This window comes from Protopterus annectens, chromosome 8.part0 (assembly GCF_019279795.1).
Source record: "Protopterus annectens isolate FY-2018-M chromosome 8.part0, PAN1.0, whole genome shotgun sequence".
Classification (NCBI taxonomy): Eukaryota; Metazoa; Chordata; order Ceratodontiformes; family Protopteridae; genus Protopterus; species Protopterus annectens.
Genome location: NC_056741.1, coordinates 456,425,716 through 456,453,409, shown reverse-complemented (window position 1 = coordinate 456,453,409; position 27,694 = coordinate 456,425,716). Strand labels below are relative to the sequence as shown.

At 44.6% G+C, this 27,694-nt stretch overlaps 1 protein-coding gene across 3 annotated transcripts in view; it reads right to left on the bottom strand.

Moving 5' to 3' along the window:
* Positions 1–27,694, bottom strand: part of INTS3 (integrator complex subunit 3) — a 2,345,436-nt gene that overhangs the window by 457,808 nt on the left and 1,859,934 nt on the right. For all 3 annotated transcript variants that reach the window (XM_044079970.1, XM_044079971.1, XM_044079972.1), the window contains one exon: positions 19,947–20,060. In XM_044079970.1, the coding sequence (XP_043935905.1) occupies positions 19,947–20,060 (114 nt within the window). The remainder of the gene's footprint in view (positions 1–19,946; positions 20,061–27,694) is intronic.

Sequence of the window (27,694 nt, the reverse complement as noted above, 5' to 3'; positions counted from 1 at the left end):
AATATATACAATTACGGTGAGCTAGTAACATAAATAAACTATGTTCTTCATGTGGGTAACTGCTGCAATCAAAACACTAGAGAATATTCTCAAAGTTAATTCCAAAGCAGTCTGGGAAGTGGCTATAGATCACTAAAGGAGAAAATTATACCTTTTAATAAGGCAGATGCAAACGCAGCTCTTGCTTCGGAATTCATGACTAACATGCAGTATTTGGAGAAGGTATATACTGAGGACCAGGTGGCTGCCTGCAATACATCTTGAGCACTAACCCCTATAAGAAACCCAGCAGTAGTGGTAGTAATTGTGACATGCTGGAGTGTGATCTGATTTTCCTTGCAGAGGTTCACATAGTTTTGGGGAACAAAATTATACAAATGGGCTATCCACTTTGAAGCAGTCTGTTCGGAAGCAGACACATCTTTCTTACATTCAGCAAAGAGCATTAACGGTTGATGTGACTTGCTAAAACCCTTATTTCAGTACAAGCATTATATAACTATAACAAATAGCAAAAAATCAAGACACTAAACATTAAAAGTACATCTAAAGTGGGAAATTTGTTTTAACCGATGATATTGCACAGCGGACTTGCTAAGAAAATTAATGCATAGGTTTACATATAGTTATAGCTACTATTTCTGCTGAAAAATAACAGAGGAATTCAACTTATACATACTTTTTAATGATTTTAATTATCTCATTAAGCTCCTCAGTTTTAAAATACATACAATGGAAGTAGTCTCATGTAAGCCTGGGTGTCTAAAGGCATCTAATCATAGTTGCCAAAACAGCTCCCGGTGCTCTAATCTTAATGATACGGGAACCCCCCCCATCTCCTGAAATTCTTCATGGTTAATGACTTTAAAAAGAAAAGAATGTCCAGGGTTATTACGTATGTGCTTAGCTAAGGCATTATCAATCCATTATCTACTTGTTATAGTTACATAATGATATAATTCATTATATTTATTTTCCACACAGTTTTAATTGATTTTATGGAAGTCAGCTGACTATTTATTTTTATTTATTTATTTAACATTTGTTGACTGGGAAAGTCCGACTACGTTCCACAGATCCTGTTTTCAGTGGAGGCCCGGGGAGAAATGCTCCAGAAGCATGTCTTTAGAATGTGGGAGGAAACCGGAGTACCAGGAGGAAACCCACACGAACGCAGGGAGAAAGTACAGTTTTGTACCTACCATAAATGTAGATGTTCGAAGATCCACATTGCTGCAGTCCTGACACTTGGGTAGTCCGCTGTCCACGGTCGGCCCGAATATCAAAGTATAAGGCTGACGTCGGTCAGGGCGCATTTAACTGACGTCAGGACGTCAGGGTACAAATGCGCATGACCGGCGTCATATCCTCAGTCTTTTCTTGCCCCAGATGTCAGAAGACCTTAAAAATAAAGGTCAAAACCAAAAGACAGCAAACAAATAACCAACCACCCTTGCACTAACTATATGTACAAAATATATACACAATATGTACAACCCAACCCACACAACCACCTCCAACTACAGAGGGGAAGGAGGGAGGGTAAATTGGACTGCAGCAATGTGGATCTTCGAACATCTACATTTATGGTAGGTACAAAACTGTACTATGTTCTTCATCTCACATTGCTGCAGTCCTGACACTTGGGTAGAATCCCAAAGCAGAGGTAAGGGAGGATGGCGAACTATAAGGAAGCAGGAGCTGCCAAAATGCCCTGCAAAACCGCAGTGGCAAAACCAGCCCTGGACTTAGAGTAAAGTGGCAGGTGATAATGCCTAGAGAAAGTATGCACAGAACTCCAAGTAGCTGCCTCCAAAATATCCTTGGTTGCCACTCCCCTCAAAAAGCTGTTGAAGTGGCAGTAGCCCTAGTGGAATGAGGCCTAATCCCAGCTGGAACCTCCTTGCCATGATGGGAATAACAGAAAGCAATGCAAAACCCAATCCACTTAGAAATAGTTTGTTTTGACACAGGCTTGCCCTGAGAACTCAAAGCAAAAGAAACAAACAACTGCTGAGACTGCCTGAACCCTTTAGTTCTGTCCAAATAATAACGCAACTGCCTGTGTACATCCAAAGTGTGCAAAATCTTTTCCCCCTTATTTTGGGGATTTGCATAAAAAGTAGGCAAATGAATAGTCTGGTTTAAAGCCACACTAGAAACCACCTTAGGCATAAAGGAAGGATTAGTACGTAATGATACCCTATCCTTATGGAAAATCAAGAAAGGCTCAACTGCCATAAGGGCCTGTAATTCAGAAACCCTTCTTGCAGAGGTAATGGCCAACAAAAAAGCAGTCTTCCATGATAAATATTTCAACTCAGCAGTAGCTGCAGGCTCAAAAGGTTGTAGAGTGAGTTTCTCCAACACAAAATTGAGATCCCAAGCAGGAGTAGGAGCTCTTGTGGGGTCTTATATTCTTTGCCCTCTAAGAAATTGCTTGAACAAAGGATGAGAAAACAATGGCGGGTTGCAATCATAGTGAGCTGAAATTGCTGCAGCATGAACTTTAATAGAAGAGAAAGACAAACCTTTGTCTAGTAACTCAGTAAGATATTGAAGAGCCACACACAAATTAGGCTCAGAAACATCAAAATCTCTTGCTGCACTCCAAAATAAAAATCTCTTCCATTTATCAGCGTACACTTTCCTTGTACTAGGCCTTCTAGCTTCCAAAATAACATTCAAAACTTGCTGAGGAAGTGGAGGCCCATTATGGTTCAAAACAGAATATGCCAGGCTGTTAGGTGCAGAGAGTGAAGCTTGACATTGAGCAAATGGCTGTCCTCCTGTGACAACAGGTGTGGAATCGAAGGCAAAGGCCATGGAGGCTTCCGTACTAGACTTCTTAGTAATGGGTACCAGTGCTGTCGAGGCCAATCTGGAGCTATTAAAATCATCCTTGGCTTGTCCTGTCTGACCTTCAGAGGTACCTTTGGGAGGAGAGGCAGAGGTGGAAAGGCATACACATGAAGATTGCTCCAATTGAAAGAAAGAGCATCCACTCTCCAAGCTGTGGGATGAAACCTTTTTGTGCAAAACTTTGGCAGCTGATGGTTTAGTGGAGAAGCGAACAGATCTATGTCTGGAGTTCCCCATGACACTGTCAATTTCTGAAATACATGAGGATCCAATTTCCACTCGTGGGGATCCATAATTGTCTGCTCAACACATCTGCTAAGGAGTTCTGTGCTCCTGGCAGAAACCTTGCCTGAAGATTGAGCTGTAAACTGAGAGCAGTCTCCCACAAAATCATTGCTTGCCTGCATAGAGGATAAGAATCGTTCCCCTTGCTTGTTGATGTACCACATGACAGTTGTGTTGTCTGTTAGAATCAACACCTGTCCTGGAAGAAGGAATTCCTTGAAAGCTATTAATGCAAACTGGACTGCTAACATCTCCTTCATGTTGATATGGAGATGTTGTAGTCTGACAGGCCACTTGTTTTGTATCCACTTTCCATTTAGATGAGCTGCCCAAGCTTTGTCTGAGGCATCTGTCGTTAAAATCTGACTTGCCTCTGGACGGGTCACAGAGAGTCCCTTGTTTAGGTGACATTCCTGAGCCCACCACAAAAATTCCTTCTGAATGCAAGGTATTATTTGAATGACAGTGTCCAGATCCTGGCAGTGCTGTGTCCATACATTTTTGAGATACCATTGTAGCTTCCTCATATGCAGTTTGGCATTGGGAAGCACCAGAATACAAGATGCCATGAACCCTAAGGCTTGAAGGACTGTCCTTGCAGTCAGCCCGGACTGATGAGATAGTTGATGGAAGTAAAGGGATAGACTCTTTTGTTTGTCCGGGGTTAAAAAGGCCATCTGGGCTGCTGTATTCAGTCTCACACCCAGAAAGCACATGTCTTGAGAGGGTACTAGACTGGACTTTATTTCGTTCACAGAATACCCTAGGCATCTTAGCACTGCTATCACATATTCCAAATGATGAAGAAGCTCTTCCTTTCCTTGAGCCAGAATTAGGCAGTCGTCCAAATAAGGATAGATCTGTATTCCTTTTAGTCTGAAGAAAGCTATCACTGGAGCCAGAACTTTCGTGAACACTCTGGGCGCAGTAGATAAGCCAAAGGGCAATGCAGAGAACTGATAGTGAGAAGTCCCAGCTCGAAAACGCAGATACTTTCTGCAACTGAGACTGATAGGAACATGAAGGTAAGCCTCCTTGAGATCCAAAGTTACCATCCAATGATCTTTGCCCAGCAGAGGTAAAAGCTGCTGCAACGTCAACATTTTGAACTTGGGAATGTCCAGATAAGTGTTGAGGATAGATAAATCCAAAATTGGTCTCCACGTGTTCCCCTTCTTTGGTACTAGGAACAGGCGAGAATAAAATCCTAGGCCCACTTCTGGCAGAGGGACCGGCTGTATGGCCCCTAGTTGGAGCAACAGAGAAACCTGTTTGTGAGCCTCTATTCTTTGTTGAGGAGGAACGTCTGGCATGCCTTTGAAAGGAGGCAAGGTATGGAAATAAAACCTGTAGCCGTGGTGTATGATATCCAATACCCATCTGTCCTGGGTAATTAAACTCCAATTTTCTTTGAAAAGTGTCAACCTTCCTCCCAAAGGTGCTGCCAGACGAGCAGGCTCTGGCAGCTGAAAAGGTAGGTCATTGGGTCTGCTTACGAAAGGACTGACCCCTGCCCTCACCAAGCCTGTGCAGGAGAACTCCCTGTTCTAGGCCTGAAAGAGCCCTGAGCTCTGCCCTTACCACGTCTAGATCTACCCCTAGACTGGGAATCATAAGGATACGTCCACCCCTTAGTAGGCCAATTTCTACTAAACTTTGGAGGCTGGACCTGCAAAAAATCTTTAACAGTCTGCATAGACTTAGCCTTGTCTTCCATTTTCTTCAAGACTGTCTCAACAGGAGGACCAAACAACACGTCAGATTGTAAAGGAGCATCTAAAATCCTTGTTTTAACATGTTCAGACAAATTTTGATCCCTCAGCCAGGCGTGCCTGCGAAGAACAGTCCCAGTGGCAGCCACCCTAGACGGAGCCATCAAAACCACATTGCAAAGAATGCTTACCCACCTGTTCAGAAACATGTACTAAATCTTGCAACTCTTTACAATCAATACCTACTGCCAGAGCATCAACCTTAGACTTCAATTGTGAAAGGAGATAGTTTTGGTATTTCAACATGTGAAACTGGCAATTCAGAGCCCTCATAGCAAGAGTGGGAGAAGTATAAACTTTCTTACCCCATCTATCCAAGGCCCTAGCCTCCTTGTCTGTAGGAACCGGATTCTTAACAACAGAAGCCTTAACACCCTTAGGCCCCTGGCTAACAGTTTCTGGGTCTGCCCTAGGACTCTTAAAAAGATACTTATGAACTTCAGGCACCCTGTAATACCTATCCGGCTTAACAGGAGCAGGAGGCAAAGAATCAGGATTAAGAGAAGCCTCTGTAAAAACATCTTCCACTACATCCAAAACAGGAGGTATAGCCAAAGGCCTATGCTGGGGTAAAAACAGAAATTCCCTAAGCCGTTTCCTGGAATCAGAGAAGTCCTGACCCTCCCACTTAAAATGCTCCCTCATGGAATGAAGAGTTTCTGAAAAAGAAAAATCCTCAGGAGGAGTAGCAGAAGGAGTAGAATCATCCACATCAGAATCAGAATAAGGAGAGTACTCCTGCAAGTCTTCAGCCGAAGACTCTGAAACATCTGAAGCTTGCTCAAAACCCCCCAGCTCAGGCTCCAATCTAGGTCTCTTAGCAGGAGGGGGCATAGAACCCCTAATCAAAGTAATCAAATCTTCTGCCATTTTAAGCATATGCTTCTTGGGCATAGTACCTGAAGAGCTAGGGGTAACACCAACTGAAGCTAAACCTGGCCTGCCCCTGGGAGAAGCCTTAGAAACAGAAGGAGAGGGCCTAGCCACCTTAGGAAGGGAGGGGAGTATAGTAACCAGAGAAGCCCCCTCAGCCTGACTTGCCTCTTGAGAGGCCACATCTTGCAATAATAAGGTCTCACCCTGGGAACACAAAGAAATCTCCGGTGGAGCCACCGGCTCCACCGACACCTCAAAAGAACCGGCGTCCGGTACAGACGGTTCTTCTAGCCTAGGCTTAACTGCCTTGTCCTTGCGCTTCTTCGAGGAAGCGGGCGTCGGAGCATCCGACGGCATTTTATAATTGCACCGCTTCCCAAAGACTAACCTTGCACAATCCAACCTTCTCTTTATAGTGCGTTTATTAAATCTAGCACAAGAGCGACAGCCAACAACGTCGTGCTCAGGCCCTAAGCAAGGAATACACAAAGTATGATAATCTCTATGCGGTATCTGTTTCCCACAAGAAACGCAATTATTAACTTTTTCTGACATCCGGTAAATGACTGAGGCAAGAAAAACTAAAATATTCCCCAACGGGTACTTAGCCAACTTTGAACTCGGTCTGAAACTTCTAAATCGAAAAATCTCAGAACGCCAACCGGCACTTGCAATGCTGCTTCTGCATCGGACCATGCGGCAAAAAAGACTGAGGATATGACGTCGGTCATGCGCATTTGTACCCTGACGTCCTGACGTCAGTTACATGCGCCCTGACCGACGTCAGCCTTATACTTTGATATTCGGGCCGACCGTGGACAGCGGACTACCCAAGTGTCAGGACTGCAGCAATGTGAGATGAAGAACATCATGCAAACTCCACACAGAAGGCACCCCAGCCGAGAATCGAACCGGAGAACCTCTTGCTGTGAGGCGACAGCATTAACCGCTGTACCACTGCGCTGCCCAACTATCATGTGACCTTTAGTTATATAACTGGCCTTTTCAATATTTTTCATTGTCTGATGAAGTAGGGGTACTATACTCTAAGAAAGCACTAACAATAATAAAGTATTTTTTAGTAAGTGCATTGTCATTGCCTTTTCTTTTTGTTTTATAGTAGTTTGTGTTTTTCGTTATCTAGAAAGTTTACACCCTAGTCATTCAACTGTATAATGTCTTTTAATTTCTCCAAGTCCTTTGGGTTTATAATACCATGATGGGAATGGACCCCATTCCTAAGTCAAAGTGTGATTAAAGTTCGTGAAATTAGTATTGTTTCAATCTCTGATGTTATCCAAAAGTGCTCTTCACAGTACCCGCAAGATGCCCAGAAATGACTGCTGCAATTCATATGGAGTTACATTTATCAGTAGCACATCCAAATGTGAATGTAGATTCTTTTTTATGAGACCCACTGCTGTTAATAGTATTGGAACTGTCTGGGTATCCTTCTTCCACATTGTCCTCATTTCTGCCTGCAAATACTGATATTTTATGACTTTGTGCCTCTCTATACATAAGACACTGCAATCACTAGGTGTAGCACTTTCAGTGATCAATGTTACTTTTGTCTTCTTTTCATGGATTACTATATCTTGCTTTCTTGCATGTATTTTTTGAAAAAAGAAGTTATGTACTCACCATAACGTACCATCTGAGTAGGTAAACTTCATTTGTCAGCAACCCATGGGTTTCGGATCCGACACAGAGCCGACGGCAGCATACCAAGCAAAAAGATCCGAGCTCCAAGCTCCTCCCCCCCAACCATACTATCTTGCAACCTCCTTCCAATCCTCAGATCGAGTTTGCCACTCCACACGTGACACCAACAAACTAAAACCTGAGACTCCTGAACCATGGACAAACATCAAGCTCGTGAACTCCGAACATCGAGCTTAGCAGAAATAACCGCCAAGGTCAGGGGAAAGGGGGGAGGGACAGTTGCTGACAAATTAAGTTTACCCTACTCAGATGGAACGTTATGGTGAGTACATAACTTCTTTATCTGAAATAGTTAACGTCATTTTATCAGCAAACTGTGGGACAGAATCCCCAGCTACTCAAAATCTTGGGAGGCCCTTACGGAAGGAAATTCCGGAGCACTGCAGAGCCAAAGGAAGCCCTTCCTCTAGACACCAAATCCAGTTTATAATGAGTAATAAAGGTGTGAGAGGACGCCCCGGTAGCCGCTGAGCAAATGTCATCCAGGGAAACTCTAGACCAGAATGCGGCAGACGTTGCCATAGAACGCGTAGAATGAGCATGAACTTCTACTGGTTCTGGTACACCAACCTCTCTATATGCTTGTAGGATACAAAGGGAAATCCACCTAGTGAGAGTCACCTTTGAAACTGGTTTCCCTAAAAAAGGCTTAGCAAAGGAAACAAAAAGTTAATCAGATTTACAATAGACCGCCGTCCTGTGCAAATAAAAACGTAACTGCCTGTGAACATCCAGCAAATGAAGTTTGTATTCCCCTTTGTTCTGAAAATTAGGGGGAAAAAAAACAGGAAAATTAATAGACTGATTAATGTTTGTCTCAGAAGCAACTTTAGGGAGAAAAGACGGATTAGTCCCGAGAGACACCCTGTCCTTATGAAACACTAGATATGGGGGTTTCATACAAAGAGCCTGAAGCTCTGACACTCTCCTGGCTGAGGTGATAGCTATGAGAAAAGCTGTCTTCCATGACAAGAATTTTAAGTCAACTGATGCCGAGGGCTTGAAAGGAGGCGCAACTAAGGCCAGAAGAACCAAAGTCAGATCCCACGGTGGGGACGGATTCTTAACAGAAGGTCTCAGAAGAAAAGTGCCTTTCAAAAAGGTCTTACAAATTCTGGCAGCAGCGAGAGAGCCTAAATTGTCCCCTACATGGAAATGGGAAATAGCCGTCAGCTGGACCTTCACTGTGGAAGAGCTGTCTCCTTGCTGGAAGATATGAGACAAAAAGTCTAATACCGCTGGGATCGGAGCAGTAAAATAATCCAGATGGAGAAACGTCTCATTTGCTACAGTAAATTTTCCTGGTAGAGAATTTATGTGCCGCAACCAAGATGGATTTAACAAGGGAAGAGATACCAGGAGTCCTAGCAACTAGTGGAACTGGAGCAGCCAAGCTGTGAGCTTCAGGCTGTCCAAATTCGGAGAAAGCATTCCCGAGGGATGACGAAAAGGAATGGGATCCAAGATCCAGGGTGGAGCTATGAGATGAGACTGTAGGCAGGGAAACCAGACTTGACGAGGCCAGAATGGGGCTATGAGGATAATTCTGCTCCCCAACCGATGAGCTTTCTGTAAGAATTTTGTCATGAGCGGGAGCGGGGGATACGCATAAAGAAGACTGGGTGGCCAAGCATGAACAAGAGCGTCTCTGGGGGCTTCCCCCATTGGGGGGATTAGAGCGAAAAACTCACTGCACTTCGTGTTGGATGGCGATGCGAAGAGATCGCAGCAAGACTGACCCCACTTGAGGATGATCTGTTCCGCTACACAAGGGTTCAGAGACCACTCGTAGGGAGAAAGGATAGTCCTGCTCAATTTGTCTGCAAAGATGTTGGACCGACCCGGAATGTGCATTGCTATCAGAAAGCGGTTGGTGGAGATTGCCCATTTCGAAACTCTCATGGCTTCTCAACAAAGGGGATAAGACTTGGTTCCCCCCTGTTTGTTGATATACCAGACCACTGACATATTGTCTGACTGGATCGCAATAGTTCCCAGAGGAAGATGAGCATGAAGGGCCTGCAGCACTAAAAGGACCGCTTTCATCTCTAGAACATTTATATGCAGAATGGTCTAGCTTTGAGTCCACGTGCCTTGAACAGTCCTGCCCGAACAGTGCCCCCCCCCACCCTAGGCGGGAGGCGTCCATGGTCACCATGGCTTGGGGTTGGGGTGCAACAAAGGGATGTCCCTCCTGCAAATCCTGGGATCAGAGCCACCACATGAGAGAATTTCTGTACATGCTGCTCAGAGGGATTGGAAAATCTAGAGGTTGATGTAGTATCAACCACTGAACTTGCAACGTCAACTGTGAACCTCTTATATGCAGACGAGCACAAGGGATCAGGTTGATAGCTGCTGCCATGGACGCTAAGGCTCTCAGGACTAATTCTGCTGGGGGTGCAAGGGACTGCAGAAGCACTAACACATGAAGTGCCAGGCTGTGTAGTCAGTCTGGAGTCAAAAAAGCCCTGGCCTGAAGAGAATCTATTCTCGCCCCTATGAAGTCTAACACTTGAACAGGTTGTAGGAAAGACTTCCTGAGATTTATGGTGATCCCCAGCCGAGGTGATATCCGGAGAAAGAAATCTCTGGCTAGTAAGAGTAAATGCCTGGTGGGAGCGGTGAGGAGCCAGTTGTCCAGGTACGGGAAGACCTGAATGCCCTGAAGTCTCAGGTGGGCTGCTACAACTGCCATGACCTTGGTGAACACCCTGGGGGCTGTGGTGAGACCGAAGGGTAGGACCCTGAATTGATAATGACTGGCCCCTAGCCAAAAGCGGAGGAACCTCCTGGATCGCCTGTCCATCAGGATATGGTAGTACACATCCTTGAGGTCTATCAAGCACAACCAGTCTTCCACCTGCAAGAAGGGCAGGATGGATTGAAGCGTGACCATCCGGAACTTTTCCTTGGCAACGAACAGGTTCATTGCTGATGGGTCAAAATCGGCCTAAGGTCCCCCGTCTTTTTTGGCACCAAAAAGAACCTGGAATAGATGCCTGATCCAGACTGGTATGGGGGCACTTGCTGGATGGCTCTTTTTTCTAGCAGCTTTTGTATTTCCAAAGCCGCGGCCTCCCTCTGAGCGGGTGGGACATCCGGGAGGCACCTTGTGTAAGGGAGCTTGTTTGTAAAGGGAATAGAATAGCCTCTGGATATTATTCAAAGCACCCAGCGATCTGTCTTGATGGACTCCCGTTGGGCTAGGTGCATCGAAAAATGCCCCCGACTGCCTCCAGGTAGGAGCAGTCGGGCAACCCCTCAGGGTTGCTGCGCGGGTTGATCTGAAAATGGTTCCCGTGACCTGAAGTTCTTCGCCCCCCTCTGCCTCGGGGCCGGCGTCCACCTTGTCCTCCTCTGCCTATAGGGGAGAAGGAGTCCTGAGCGTTCCGGGACTGCTGAGATTTCCGGAACCACAGCTTCTTTTGCCCTCGCTGGTTCCTGGAAAAGTACCTTTGAGGGTTAGAGAAGCAGATCCCGATGGCTGACAGCGTTTTCCCATCTTTCTCGCCCTGGACAAGCGTATCGCGGACAGTCTTCCCGAACAGGGTCAAACCGTCAAAGGGTGCATTAGTAAAGGACGCCTTGAAGGGTTCCGAGAAATCGCAAAGACGGTGCCAGGCGTGATGCCTTAAGACGATACCGGACTTGCTAGCCCGAGTGGCTCCCTCGGTGGCGTGAGAGAGTAGACACATGGACGTATTGGACACAGACTTGAAAGTGGCCATACGAACCGAGAAGGTCCATTTATCCTCGGCCGACATGGACTCCGGGGGAGACTCAGCGTACTCTTTCACAAGGTCTCGCTGCAGTCGAATTATGTGGGCCAAGTAATTCAGTGCCCTTAGAATAAAGGTAGCTGAAGCAAAAGTCCACTTTCCAAGATGGTCCATCACCCTGGACTCCTTGTCTGGGGGGGGTGGACCGAGGAACTTTCCTGGGTGAGTTCCTTTTTTGTGGCCGCCACCACCATGGCATCAACCGGGCAACCTTTGCTCCAAGAAGCTCTATCTGCCAGGGGGCTCAATATTTTGTCGGGCCTTTTGGGTATTGGCTCCACAGTGCCCAGTTCCTTCAAGCTCTGGTGGTGATAACGTCCACCAGAGGGTTGGCTGGGGGGGGACACCCAAGAGGTAGATGGACCTGTGTCGAATGCCTGCAGGAATACCGACTCGTCAAAGGAAGGTTTTTGGGCAGACCACCCCCCCCCTAACGAAGGATTTCCATTATGTCTCCGAAGGAGACGTCTTCGGGGGGTGATTTGGGGGAACCTTCCCCTTCTTCCAAGTCGGTATCCTCAGTGAGGGACTAGAGGGAGTCCAAGTGCCTCCTTTTACACTGGCGTTTGTGAGGAACCTCCTCGGGTGGTCTCTCTGGGGAGGGTTCACAAATGGTTTTGTGTTCCTCCAGGGGAGCTGGCTGGTGCGCAATAGACACAGGCTGTCCCTGGGGGGACTGGATGACAGAAGACAAACCCAACTGCGAGGGAGCAGGGATGGACCCCGAGGAAAGAGTGAGGGGTCTGGATCTTTCAGAGAGAACCCTCTCCACAATGTCGAATGCCGAAGGAGAACCGGCTTCCCTGAAATTGGTGGTGAGGGTAGCTGCGACCCTCGGATCCGACGAAGGGATCGGAGCCGAAGTTGGAACGGCCGGACCCAAAGGGACAGTACGCCCCGACCACAACGGAGCCGATGACACATTCATCCCCTCGGATCTGACGCCCAACTCTTGGCTCTGAGAGCTTGGATCCGATAGACTAAAAGGCATGGCCGGCATTGAGACCGAAGGTACCATCGGCGCCGACCCCCTGACTCTGGGGGTCCTCGGATCCATAGACTCCGAAATCCGATGGTGGATCGGAGAACGAGCTATCGTGGTGAAAAACGGAGCCGAACTCCCAGCACCGCTGGGCGGGAGGGTCAGCAAAACTCCCATCTGCAGTTGAGTTTGTAGAAACCTTTGCATCGTCCGATCCATGTCTGTTTCAGAGATGCTCCGAATCGATCTCGAGGATGCCACCGATGCCGGCCGGGAGGAACAACGTGAAGATGACCTCGAGGGTAGTTGAGCCTCCTCCTCCGGAGAAAAACGTGGTGAACGGAGCCGAGGCGAGGATGGCCTAGTAACTTTGACAGGAGACAAAATCACCTTAGCGGGAGAGGCTGTTGGATTCAACTCAGCCTGCTGTTTTCGTCCCTTCTCTCTATCTCTATGTTTTTCCTTTTTTGTTTGTCTTTCTGTCTCCCTGTGCTTGTCTTTCATTCTCTCTTTCCTGGCCTCGCTCTCTCCCTGTGGCAAGGTGGGAGGGTAAGTCCCGGACAGGGGAGGAGGGCCAGAAAGCTGGACAGCCACAGCGGTGGCTGGCGAAGAAGCTGTGGAAGAAGAAGAAGCAGAAGTTGATTCCGCGAGTAGAAGACCTGCCAGAATCAACTTGTTCCTGCGATCCCGCAGGGCTCGGGGGTTGAAGGCCGCACAGATTTTGCAGCCGGATGACAAATGAGGCACCCGCAAGCAAACTACACACAGACTGTGACCGTCGGCTGGCGAAAGCTTGTGGCCACACTCTGCGCACTTAGAGAAAGTCACTTTCTGACTTTCCGACATAATAAACGCGCGCGCGCGCACACACACTACGGGCGGGAAGAGGGGCCTACACTAACAGAAAGTTAACAACTTTCTAACTTACAAAATACAAATATCTAGTGAGGAAAGGAACCCGTAATGAGAGAAAAACTAATATATATATATATATATATATATATATATAGTTGCCTGGAGCTCAAAAATCCCGTACTGGCAAAGCAGCAGCAAACGAGAACAGAGGATTGGAAGGAGGTTGCAAGGTAGTATGGGTAGGTGGGAGGAGCTTGGAGTTCGGATCTTTTTGCTTGGTATGCTGCCGGCTCGGATCCGTGTCGGATCCAAAGCCCACAGGTTGCTGATCAAATGAAGTTAACTACTTCAGATCTGCTGCTAATGATTAAGCTCATGTGATATGAAATTCATAATTTATAATGCTTTGTGGCGCATGTTTCCAATGCTTCTCAGCTACTACAATACTGTAATGCTTGCACGATCCCCAGCCCAACAGTCTTGCCACATTATTATGCCTTTCAGTATACAGGCCCTAAGCCATTACTGTATCACACGCAGCAACAAGATGTGACAGTTTTCAGTTATGTTTTACAGAACCGGCATTTGCCTGTTTCTCCCAAATGTTCAACGGACTTTATAAACCAGCATGTACATAGTCCGCTATCCTGAGCCGCTAATATTAACCTTTCATTTTTTGGTTTTAATTTACCTCTCCTTAACCATTCCTGCATCAGATCCTGATCAACATAAGGTTGTTCCATGAGTTTTCTGTACTTGAAACTATATTTATGCCTTTTCCACATTTCTTGCCTTCTCATCTGATCCTTCTCCTTATATTCTTTCTTTTGTTTTTGGCACATTTAGTTGCTACCTGATTTTCATCGACTTCTGGTTTGGTTTCCAATCCAAGGTGACACCGATACGCTTCTGCTAAACTAAGCAGGAAAGTTATCTTAGGTTTGCTCTCTTCATGTTCCAAAATTTTCACTATGTTTGGATCCAGTGAGGTCAGCGGATATGAATGCAGTCCTATGACTGCAGAACTATACATGTAATCAACTTGGAGGGGGCCCATACCTCATTCAGAACGAGGAATATATAATCTTGGTATACACTGATTTTTTTTTATATATCATTTGATGAGTGAATTTTTTTTTTCCTGTTTTGCTGTCCAGCTGATCCAATACCTTTTGAGTCTAGTCAATCACCCCAAAAGTAAGTTAGAACAGAAACAGCAAACTGGTTTATAGCTTAAATTGTCATGTCAGGGCTGTTTTCAGTATTAATTTTAGTCTTCAAAATATCCTTTATTGAATTTTGTTTGCATTTGTTCATGCTTTATTGTCGATCCTTCATCAGTTCCCAGATATTTACATATTCCCTCCTGCTCAAGTTCCTTTATATCAGACTCCTGTCCCAGACCATATTTCCTTGGTGCTGCAGCTTTCCCGCTTTAAATATTGCTTCTGCACACTTATCAGGAACAAATTACATTTTTATACCACCTGAGAAAGTTTTGACCACTTCCAGTTTTAAATCATCCATAAAAAGATGAGAGGTCTTCACACTTTGTTATTGCCTAGGAGCCAAATTGCAACCATGACCTAATCTGTTAAGCAGGCAGCTTAATGGGTTAAGGGCAAGACAAAAGAGCAGAAGTGACAGAAGAGTTACCCTTGAATTTTTATCCCTGGGATAACAACTTGTCTCTTATCGTGGCTTAGCTGCAAACTGGTTTGCCACTGTTTAGTGGTCACTGTAATGTAACTGATTAATGTGGTTTGGACATGTGCTGAGGAGGGATGATGGGTATATTGGGAAAAAGATGCTAAGGATGGAGCTGCCAGGTAAGAGGAAAAGAGGAAGGCCTAAGATAAGGTTTATGGACGTGGTGAGAGAGGACATGCAGGCGGTTGGTGTGACAGAGCAAGATGCAGAGGATAGGAAGAAATGGAAAGAGATGATCCGCTGTGGCGACCCCTAACGGGAAAAGCCGAAAGAGGATGATGTATCCTATACATACGTAAAGCACTTCTCTATCCATGAATGTGAGATGCTGTTGAATGCTTTTTTGTAATCTATCCATGCCATACTCAGATTCTTCCCCTTTTTGCAATTCTCCATTATGTCTTTATTTAACAACAAATGATCCTTTGTTCCATATGATTTTTTTTTATTACCCTTTTATTATATTGCCATGATTTTTGTTCTAAATGACTATAAACTCTGCCATCATTAATTCCAGTATACAGTTAGTACATCGTCAGGAGGCAAGTTAATCATCTACAGTTTTAGGACAGCTTGTCGGTTCACTCTTAAGGAGGAGTACCATTTTTCCTGTTGTTAACCAGGTTGGTGTCTGTTTAGGATGTGCTTATACGTAGTTCTTACTCAAGGCTAAATCTTAATTTAAAGATGTTAATACTTTTAGCAAAAAGTCAGGTACTGCATCTGGGTCTGGGGTTTTCCATTTAGGAGCTTTTCTGAATTTTGTTTCAATTTCTCTGGCCATTAACTTATCATCTCCAATATCCTGGACATTTGAACTTACTGTTTCTTTTACTTCTATCCATTCAGCATCTTTGTTATGATCCATGTGGTCTTCAGATATTTCATCAGAATGTGTCTACTTCTATTTTTGGTGGGTTTCTAATTGTGCTTGCAGTGTATCAAGCTCCCATCTAAAAGGCAGAAATACCTACCATCTTTCTGAACTGCCACGGGGCACTCCATGGTGGATTACATCGAAGGAAGTGTGGTTAAGTAAGATCTTAGATGTCCTACTTTTCACTATTATAGTATTTTTCACATGTGGGGTATCCTAACGAGGATATCCAAACATCCAGCCAGTACACCAAAGCCTTTACATCATCTCTGCGTCTTATGTCAGATAAGAATGCTCACCATACAGACATAGAGCAAAAAAGTAATGCACGTATGCTCAATCTTCAGAACTGAAGTGTCCCAGAAGAACCTGAGCAACCTCAGAAAATACAAGGACATGTCCATGCATGAAGGAAAACATAAAGGTAAAAGAAAAGAGAAAACCGCTTCAGTCAGCAAAATGTTCCAAAAGGGAAAGAGAGGAAAGGGCTAAGAGGGAGGGACAGAACACTTCAACACTGAAAATCAAGACATCTAGGTTGAGCTCTGAAGGGATGTAAGACCGCCTGAAGAACAATATGATGGCGAGTAGCAAAATCTCAGGCCTGAAGAGCGAGTCTGCAAAGAAGATAAGACTTTCTGCACCACTGTTTGTTGATGTACCACATGACTGTGGTGTTGTCTGTATAACCTTTCATAGGGCCTAGGGTCCAAAGAAGTGGAAGGTCTGGACAGCTAGAATAAGAGCCTTCATCCTCTTTGATGATGATGTAGCTTGACCTCTGATGGAGAGGCCAGAGACACTGAACTTTCAGATTGTTGGAGAAGGTTCCGCAACCCTGATCAGATGCATCTGTGATCAGCTCTTGGATAGGAGGAGGAATCTGAGATGGCAGACCTGGAACGAGAGAGATCTGCTAAATTCACCAGTGAAGTTAGAGCTTCAGACAGGGTACGAGGGGAAAAATAAATTTCAGATGGTGGCAATGCTGAAGCTAAACAGAGATACGACTGAAACTTTCTCACATGAAGATTGGTGAAGGGGCTCATGGGAATGTTGGATGCCATGAACCCTTGGGCTCTGAGAAATTATTTTGCAGGAATGACTGAAGGTGGAATAAGAGACTGGAAATAAGCGGTCAGAGACTGGACACTGTGGGGGGGGGGGGGCAGCAAACTGAGGGTGAATCCTAAACTGAGCAGGATCAGCAGAGCAAAATGAAGATTCTGAAGTTGGAGGAACTGGGAGGGGGCCTGAATGAGAGGGTCATCCAGGTATATGAATATTTGAATTCCCAGAAGTTGCATAAGGCTACCACAGCAGCCAGACATGTGATAGACTAAAAGAAAAAACAGAGAAATGTAAAAACTTTCTGAAGAGAGGGTAGATAGGAATATGAAGGTAGGCATCTTTCAAGTCTAGAGAGACTGGAAATGCCCGGGGAAGCAAGACAGGGAAAACAGTATAAATGGATAGCAGGAAAACAGTATAAATGGACAGCATCCTGAAAGGGGGTACATTCTGAAAGGTGTTGAGGTTGGACAGGTTTAGAATGGGCCTCCAAAACCCTTCTTTTCTGGGAACCAGAAACATCCTTGAATAAAACCCTGTTCCTTGATGGGATTCTGTGACAGGTTGTAAAGTTCCCTGATTCATTAGATCCTGTTGGACCAAAGGAAAATGAGAAAATTGTGCAAGAGGAGGCTGAGGAAGGCCTGAAAAAGGAGGAAGAGGTTTCCAAACCATAAAGTAACCATGGCGGATGATGGAAAGGGCCCAAGTGTCCATAGTAATTTGTGCCCAATCAGGACAGCTTGAGAGACAGAGGAACCTGGTCAAGGGGAAGAGAGGGCAAAATGTCAGATGAAGACAGACTTATCAGGAAAATAAGTCTTCTGACTCTTAGAAATCTGAGTGGGTTTGTCAGAAAACATATACTTAGACATTCTCTTATCTCTAGGCTGTGGACTAAGCTGCCTATGCACAAAGGAAGATTCAGACAGGTAATGCCTCTGAAATTTATGAAATCAGAGAAACAAAAATTTGCTTACGATCCTGGATTACCTTACCCTTGCTAAGCAGTACCAAAAATATTCTGGTTAGCTTAGCCTTAATATCATCAGGTAAAGACTGTAAATGCAACCAGGAATACCTCCTCATGACAGAACCAGAGGCAGTAGCCCCAGAGGATGTGTCAGCTGCATCATAGCTACATTTAATAGAGTACAAGCCACTTAGGAAGTAGGACTGAGCAAGAAAAGAGCAGTAGCCTTACTTTCTGAGTCAGGCACATCAGACAAGATCCACCTCCGAAGTTGAGATAAAAGAACCAAGACATACCTAGTCATAAGGGTCTGGTTATTAATGGTCCTTAAAAGCCAATAGCATGGCTGTCTTTATCAGAGGGAAGAAGCCTGAAACAGGATAAGAGTTTATAGGGCCTATCAGTGGATACAGACTACTGTAGGGTTAAAAGATGGACACATATAAGAGAGTCTTCTCTGTTACTTTGTAAAAACAATCTGGCTTTTTAGGAGACAGTAGTTGGGAGTCTGTGAGACAGCAGTAAAAATATCTAACAAGGCTGCTAACACAGGAGGAACAGTATAAGGCTGGCTGAATCCATTTGCAGAAGCTCACAGAATCTCTTCTAGACTTCATATGCTTGAGTATAATTCCCACTTGTAGTGTTCCATAACTTGGACCACAGTGTCTCCAAAAGACAGCTCCTCAAAGGGAGAGTCAGGATTCAAGGAGTCCTCTACCTCAAACCTATGCTCCAAGGAAGAGTTAATTTGTGTAGAACAAGCAAGGGATTATTCACCAGAATCCAATTCCTCATCAGAGGTATCAGAATCTCTTGTCCTTTTAGATGGGGTGGATGACCAAGGAGTAACAGGAACACTCCTGCGGGGGTTTAAAGACCATCAGACTATTAAACAACCCTTGGACAAAATCCTACCACTTCTTGCCTTGGGAATGGGAGAAACGTGTTTTTTTTTCTCTCTTCTTTAAAGGGACATCAGCCTTGACCAATCTAGGGGGTTCAGGGCCCTGCCTAGGTTCAATAAGGGTACCAGAAACCTCTTCCCTAACAAGGTTATGGGGTATACCTCTAGGCCGTTTGGATATAATCAGCTATGGTTCCCCCTTAATGTCTATAGCAGAAGTATGCACAGCCTCAGTTTTTTTCTCTTTTCTTTAAAGTGGCATTAACCTTGCCTGATCTAAGGGGTTCACAGCTCTGCTTAGATTCAATAAGGGTACCAGGAACCTCTTCCCTAACAACAATTTGGGATATCCCTCTAGGCCCTTTAGATATAACCAGCTGTGGGGCCCATCAATGTCTATAGCAGATGTATGCACAGACTCAGCGGACGTGCAAGAGACAGGTTCCATGCTGGCTTCCAACTGGGTTGCTGTACAGGGGAACTGGAGTCGGCAACAAACGGTCCTTGGAGTCTTCATCTAACTCAAAACAGACATCCAGTGAAGGCTGGACAGCAGCATGGTAACAGCAAGCTTTCTTTGCTTTTTTCTTCAGAGATGGCTGAAACATGGGAAGAATGGATTCAGCTGTGGCACCTTGGGTCAATAGCTTTAAGCACTGATTCTCCAGATAAACAGGTAAGGAAGACAAATGGCTATGGAGAGTTTTAGGTACAACAGCCTCACAAATAGCACACTGGGTATGGTTGTGCATAGCACCTAAACAGAAAAGGCACTTCTCATGTCAGCCCTTATGTGGAATCTGCCTTTGACCCTCACATTTTTCACAGAAGTAAAGAGAAAAAAAAGCACCCCCAACAGGGCACTTACCTGTAAGAGGCTTGGTAAGAACCAGCTCAGCAAAAGGCATAAAAGACCAAAGTTTTAACTAGGCATCGGTCTAGCAGCAAAAATGGTCTGCAGATTGGATGTATGTACGTCACTTTTTGCCCTACACCTGCACAGGGAGATAACATCTGACATACGATGTAGAGGTTAAATAAAAGTTTTCTTACACTGGCTAGATGTTAAGCTATCTTTGACAGGACATTCCACATATGAAGGATACTACAACAGTGATAAGGAAGTATAATTATTAATACAGACTTAAAAACAGAGTGCCATTACTTCTGCCTAGACAAACACACACAACAATGACCTTATACCCTGATGCTTGAGTGCATATATGCACTCAGTTAGCTCCAATATATGTGACATTACTATGAGCTTACCTTTGTACTTGAGGTGCTGAAGAATAGGAATGATGGTTTCTAAAGGGATGCTGTGAGCAAGAAAGAGCTGCCACGTGCAATACTGTTCAAACGTCTCCCAGTCCAGACTCTGAACTAAAAGTGAAACAAAAATGAAACACAATTAGTCTTCTGACATTTAATGAAGAAAAAAAGACATGTTCCCTTAATATGACATGAGTTCTATCAAGAAAGTTGTCAAAAATCTGCAAGCCTAATGGAACAGGATTCACTCACTCTAGGGATCTTAACTTAGCTAGCGACATTAGCAGGACGTGCTGGAGAGACAAATACGTCTCCCAGAAATTGCCACACCTGTGGAACAAACTCCCAATTCACGTAAAACAGAGCTACTTAATTACCCTATTTAAGCATAACTTACACAACTGAATGGCAGACTGTAAATTTACCCCAGGGGTGTCAACTATGTCCCTCTTGGATAAGGGCAGTTGGTGCTGATCACAGACTAGCACTGCAAATACAGACCATACAACTTGGTCAGTAAGGGAACAAGGGTATAACATGCCTAGGCTTATAAAGGCCCTAGGGCCAATAGTCTAGTAACCTCCTATGAGCCTATGACAAATTATAAAACCAACTGCAGGAAAATTCCACAGGCATCCACTGATTGATGCAAACTCTCTGGCATACTGCAGCCACCTTACTAAAGTGCAGTGTTTTTATGATGATGGACCTCTCCACTGTTTTAAATTCTGTTCCAGTCTTAAAATAAAATATAAACATGACATGCACCTACTATAACATCAGGACAGACTATCAGTATTGTTTTCTATGAATATCCAATTACAACATGATGCTGCTGTGGTAAGCAGTTCCTGCCTCCAGACTTTTGGACCCCTCTTTGCTAATGCCATTGACTGAAATCTCACAGAAGAATCTCTGCCTCCACAGTTCATTCTAGTTGAAGCCATATGGGATTTGATTAAAAAAAACACTTGAGAAAAACTCAGAAAAAGGTGCAAGTACCTGCTTTCAGATGGTCTTTCCCCCCAATAATGGGAACAGTGACCTGCTTGTATAAATGTTCTCATAGATCGGTGGTTGTGGTACAGAAGCAACACAATATCCCTCAAGTACTTCTACATTAGGTTGTTTATTTCACTAAACCAGCTACAAGCAGTAACATTCTGGGCCAAAGAGTAACAGGACATGAATAATCCAGGAGAGTAGGCCTTGGAAGACAGCTCTGCCAAATCGTACCCTGAATGCAGAATTAGTTTCCAGTCTATAATGCTTGGTGAATACATGGACTTCAGACCATGCCACAACAGTAGAAATGTCCTGTAATGATAATCAATGAAAAGTACAGTTTTGTACCTACCATAAATGTAGATGTTCGAAGATCCACATTGCTGCAGTCCTAACACTTGGGTAGTCCGCTGTCCCAGTCGGCCCGAATACCAAAGTATAAGGCTGACGTCGGTCAGGGCGCATTAGTCTGACGTCAGGACGTCAGGGTACAAATGCGCATGACCGACGTCATATCCTCAGTCTTTTCTTGCCCCAGATGTCAGAAGACCCTAAAAAGATAAGGCCAAAACCAAAAAACACCAAACACTCCTGTACCAAATATATATATACAATATATACAATTTACAAAAGTACAACCCCACCCACACAACCACCCCTAAACACAGAGTGGAAGGAGGGAGGGTAATTGGACTGCAGCAATGTGGATCTTGAACATCTACATTTATGGTAGGTACAAAACTGTACTATGTTCTTCATCCCACATTGCTGCAGTCCTAACACTTGGGTAGAATCCCAAAGCAGAGGTAAGGGAGGCTGGCAAATCATAAAGAAGCTGGAGCTGTCAACATACCCTGCAAAATAGCCGTGGCAAAACCAGCCCTAGATTTAGAGTAGAGAGGAAGGTGGTAATGCTTAGAGAAAGTATGCACTGAACTCCAAGTAGCTGCCTCCAAAATATCCTTAGTTGCCACCCCCCTTAGAAATGCTGTTGAAGTGGCAGTAGCCCTAGTGGAATGAGGCCTGATCCCAGCTGGAATCTCCTTGCCATGATGGGAATAACAAAATGCAATGCAAAACCCAATCCACTTAGAAATAGTTTGTGTTGACACAGGCTTGCCCTGAGAACTCAAAGCAAAAGAAACAAACAACTGCTGAGACTGCCTAAAATCCTTAGTCCTGCTTAAATAATAACGCAACTGCCTGTGTACATCTAAAGTGTGCAAAATCTTTTCCCCCTTATTTTGGGGATCTGCTTAAAAGTGGGCAAATGAATAGTTTGGTTTAAAGCCACACTAGAGACCACCTTAGGCATAAAGGAAGGATTAGTACGTAATGATACCCTATCCTTATGGAAAATCAAAAAAGGGTCAACCGCCATAAGGGCCTGCAATTCAGAAACCCTTCTTGCAGAAGTAATGGCCAACAAAAAAGCAGTCTTCCATGACAAGTATTTCAATTCAGCAGTAGCCGGAGGCTCAAAAGGTTGTAGAGTAAGTTTCTCCAACACAAAATTGAGGTCCCAAGCAGGAGTAGGAGCTCTATGTGGGGGTCTTATATTCTTTGCCCCTCTAAGAAATTGCTTAAACAAAGGATGAGAAAACAATGGTGGGTCACAATCATAGTGAGCTGAAATTGCTGCAGCATGAATCTTAATGGAAGAGAAAGACAAACCTTTGTCCAATAACTCAGTAAGATATTGAAGAGCCACACTCAAATTTGGCTCAGAAACATCCAAATCCTTTGCTGCACACCAAAATAAAAATCTCTTCCATTTCCCTGCGTACACTTTCCTTGTACTAGGTCTTCTGGCTTCCATAATCACATTCAGAACTTGTTGAGGAAGCTGAGACCTGCTATGGTTCAAAACAGAATATGCCAGGCTGTTAGATGAAGAGAGTGAAGCTTGACATTGAGTAGATGCCCGTCCTTCTGAGACAATAGGTGTGGAATCAAAGGTAAGGGCCATGGAGGCTTCCTTACCAGACTCCTCAGCAATGGGTACCAGTGCTGCGAGGCCAATCTGGAGCTATTAAAATCATCCTTGGCTTGTCCTGTCTGACCTTTAGGAGTACCTTTGGGAGGAGAGGCAGAGGTGGAAAGGCATACACATGAAGATTTTCCCAACTGAAAGAAAGAGCATCCACTTTCCAGGCTGTGAGATGAAACCTTTTCGTGCAAAACTTTGGCAGCTGGTGGTTTAGTGGAGAAGCGAACAGATCTATGTCTGGAGTTCCCCAGGACACTGTCAAAGTCTGAAATACATGAAGATCCAGTTTCCACTCGTGGGGATCTATGATTTGCCTGCTTAACACATCTGCTAAGGAGTTCTGTGCTCCTGGCAGAAACCTTGCTTGAAGATTCAGTTGCAAGCTTAACGCCGTCTCCCACAAAATCATTGCTTGCCTGCATAGAGGATAAGAATGTGTTCCCCCTTGTTTGTTGATGTACCACATGACAGTTGTGTTGTCTGTTAGAATCAACACCTGCCCTGGAAGAAGTAAATCCTTGAAAGCCAGTAATGCAAACTGGACTGCTAACATCTCCTTCATGTTGATATGTAGATGCTGCAGTCTGGCAGGCCACTTGTCTTGTATCCACTTTCCATTCAGATGAGCTCCCAAGCTGTGTCTGAGGCATCTGTCGTTAGAATCTGACTCGCCTCTGGCGGGTCACAGAGAGTCCCTTGTTTAGGTGACATTCCTGAGCCCACCACAAAAATTCCTTTTGAATGCAAGGTATTATTTGAATGACAGTGTCCAAATCCTGGCAGTGCTGTGTCCATACATTTTGAGATACCATTGTAGCTTCCTCATATGCAGTTTGGCATTGGGAAGTACCAGAATACAAGATGCCATGAACCCTAAGGCTTGAAGGACTGTCCTTGCAGTCAGCCCGGACTGATGAGATAGTTGATGGAAGTAAAGAGAAAGATTCTTTTGTTTGTCCGGGGTTAAAAGGCCATCTGGGATGCTGTATTCAGTCTCACGCCCAGAAAGCACATGTCTTGAGAGGGTACTAGACTGGACTTTATTTCGTTCACAGAATACCCTAGGCATCTTAGCACTGCTATCACATATTCCAAATGCTGAAGAAGCACGTCCTTTCCTTGAGCCAGAAGCAGGCAGTCGTCCAAATAAGGATAGATTTGTATTCCTTTTAGCCTGAAGAAAGCTATCACTGGAGCCAGAACCTTTGTGAATACTCTGGGCACAGTAGATAAGCCAAAGGGCAATGCAGAGAATTGATAATGAGAATTCCCAGCTCGAAAACGCAGATACTTCCTGCAAATTAGTCTGATAGGAACATGAAGGTAAGCTTCCTTGAGATCCAAAGTTACCATCCAGTGATCTTTGCCCAGCATAGGTAAAAGCTGTTGTAACGTCAACATTTTGAACTTGGGAATGTCCAGATAAGTGTTGAGGATAGACAGATCCAAAATTGGTCTCCACGTGTTCCCCTTTTTTGGTACTAGGAACAGGCGAGAATAAAATCCTAGGCCCCTTTCTGGCACAGGAACCGGCTGAATGGCCCCTATTTGGAGCAACAAAGAAATTTGCCTGTGAGCCTCTTTCCTTTGTTGAGGAGGAATGTCTGGCATGCCTTTGAAAGGAGGCAAGGTATGGAAATAAAACCTGTAACCGTGGTGAATGATATCCAATACCCATCTGTCTTGGGTAATTAAACTCCAGTTTTCTTTGAAGAGTGCCAACCTTCCTCCCAAAGGTGCTGCCAGACGAGAAGATTCTGGCAGCTGAAAAGGCAGGTCATTGGGTCTGTTTACGAAAGGACTGACCCCTGCCCTCACCAGAAGACTGAGCAGGTGAACTCCCTGTTCTAGGCCTAAAAGAACCTTGAGCTCTGCCCCTACCACGTCTAGACCTACCCCTAGACTGGGAATCATAAGCAGGATATGTCCACCCCTTGGTAGGCCAATTTCTACTAAACTTGGAGGCTGAACCTGCAAAAATCTTTAACAGTCTGCATAGACTTAGCCTTGTCTTCCATTTTCTTTAGAACTGCTTCCACAGGCGAACCAAACAACACATCAGATTGTAAAGGAGCATCTAAAATCCTTGTCTTCACATGCTCAGCTAAATTCTGATCCCTCAGCCAGGCGTGCCTGCGAAGAACCGAACCAGTGGTAGCCACCCTCGAAGAGGCCTGCACAGCATCAAAACCACATTGCAAAGAATGCTTACCCACCTGTTCAGAAACATGAACTAAATCCTGCAACTCTTTACACTCAATACCTTCCGCCAAAGCATCTACCTTAGACTTTAATTGTGAAAGGAGATAATTTTGATATTTCAACATGTGAAACTGGCAATTCAAAGCTCTCATGGCCAAAGTGGAAGAAGTATACACTTTCTTTCCCCATCTATCCAAAGCCCTTGCCTCTTTATCCGGAGGAACAAGATTTTTAACAACAGAAGCCTTAACACCTTTAGGCCCCTGTGAAACAGTTTCTGGGTCTGCCCTAGGACTCTTAAAAAGATACTTATGCGCTTCAGGCACCCTATAATATCTATCCGGTTTAACTGGAGCAGGAGGCAAAGAATCAGGGTTCAGAGAAGCCTCTGCAAAAACATCCTCCACCACATCTAGAACAGGAGGTATAGCTAAAGGCCTATGCTGGGGTAGAAACAAAATTCCCTAAGCCTTTTCCTGGAATCAGAGAAATCCTGACCTTCCCATTTAAAATGCTCCCTCATGGAATGAAGAGTCTCTGAAAATGAAAAATCCTCAGGAGGAGAAGCAGAAGGAGTAGAATCATCCACATCAGAATCAGAGTAAGGGAATACTCCTGCAAGTCTTCAGCCGAAGACTCAGAAGCATCCGAACACTGCTCAAAACTCCCAAGCTCAGGTTCCACCCTAGGCCTCTTATCAGGAGGGGCATAGAACCTCTAATCATTGTAATCAAATCTTCTGCCATCTTAAGCATATGCTTCTTAGGTACAGACCCTGAAGAACTAGGGGTAACACCTGAAACCAAACCTGGCCTGCCCTGGGAGAAGCCTTGGAAACAGCAGGGAGGGCCTAACCACCTTAGGAAGGGAGGGAGGAACAGCTACCTGAGAAGCCCCTTCCGCCTGGCCTACCTCCTGAGAGGTCACATCTTGTAGTAATAAAGTCTCGCCCTGGGATTCCAAAGAAATTTCTGGCTGAACCTCTGGCTCCACCGAGCCCTCTAAAGAACCGACGTCCGGTACGGACGGTTCTTCCAGCCTAGGCTTTGCTGTTTTGTCCTTGCGCTTTTTGGAAGCGGGCCGGAGCATCCGACGGCATTTTATAATTACACCGCTTCCCAAAAACTAACCTGGCACAATCTAATCTTCTCTTTATCGTGCGTTTGTTAAATCTAGCACAACAGCGACAGCCAACAACGACGTGCTCAGGCCCTAAGCAAGGTATACACAAGGTATGGTAATCCCTATGAGGTATCTGTTTCCCACAAGAAATACAGTTATTCACTTTTTCTGACATCCGGTAAAATACTGAGGCAAGAAAAAACCAAAATATTCCCCAACGGGGTACTTAGCCAACTTGGATTCGGTCTGAAACTCTGACTTCGGAAAATCTCAGAACGCCAACCTGCACTTGCAAAACTGCTTCTGCAACGGACCATGCGGCAAAAAAGACTGAGGATATGACGTCGGTCATGCGCATTTGTACCCTGACGTCCTGACGTCAGACTAATGCGCCCTGACCGACGTCAGCCTTATACTTTGGTATTCGGGCCGACTGGGACAGCGGACTACCCAAGTGTTAGGACTGCAGCAATGTGGGATGAAGAACATCAAATAGCCAACAGTGCTACTTTACAGGTGTCATGAGATTTTCAATGAGCCATGGATTTTCTTATCTGCCTGTAGTCAAGACAACGTGGTTTGTTAAACTAATGGACTGCTTGTCCTTCCCTAAGTACTGGGAGACATATGAGGCATGCAACACTATTCTAATGTTTATCCGACGTCCACTTTTATAGAGAAATAAACATATTACTTAATTTACACAAAGTAATATGTAATACATTTGGTTTCTTATCAGTATTGTACTAATGAGACAAATATAACCAAGTGCATTATAGCATCACTTGCTGATACATACTGTGTTTAGTACACATGTTTTAATCAATGCTATAAGAAATTAAAAAAATACTGCAGCATAGCTGAGATGACAAGCGGGTGGTTATGCATGAAAGCATGTACAAACATGGACTAGCCAAATGGGCATGGTATTACAATCCTTGTTTCTGCTGCAGTTATAAGGGTAACAGGATCAGAGACTAAAGCAAGAAAATCTTGATAGCTGCCTTGATGGTAACTCTGGGAGACAGAGAATCTGATGGTTGGAAGGCAGTGGGAGCAAACAGCAACCCCTCCAAAAAAAAGTAATAATATCAAGCAAGTGCACCTGTATGTCTATTTTTTTATTACCACTTTACTTACAGAGTAACTAATTCCCAGAACAAATGAACAGTACTCATGCATCCACAGGGATAAATTCAGGAATCGAGATAGGTGTTCCTTCAACAAAATCAAGAACAAGGGAAAAGTGTAATTAGAATTTTCTCATTTGGTACGTCCTAGTTTCACACATTAAGGCGCATAAACCTTAAAATGCCTAATACAAGAATTGAACAGTTTAGATCAAGTAGCCTATTTAACATCAATATTACCAGCTTCAAAGAGCAGTGGTAAATAAATGAGTATAATCTGCTGTATTTTCAATCTC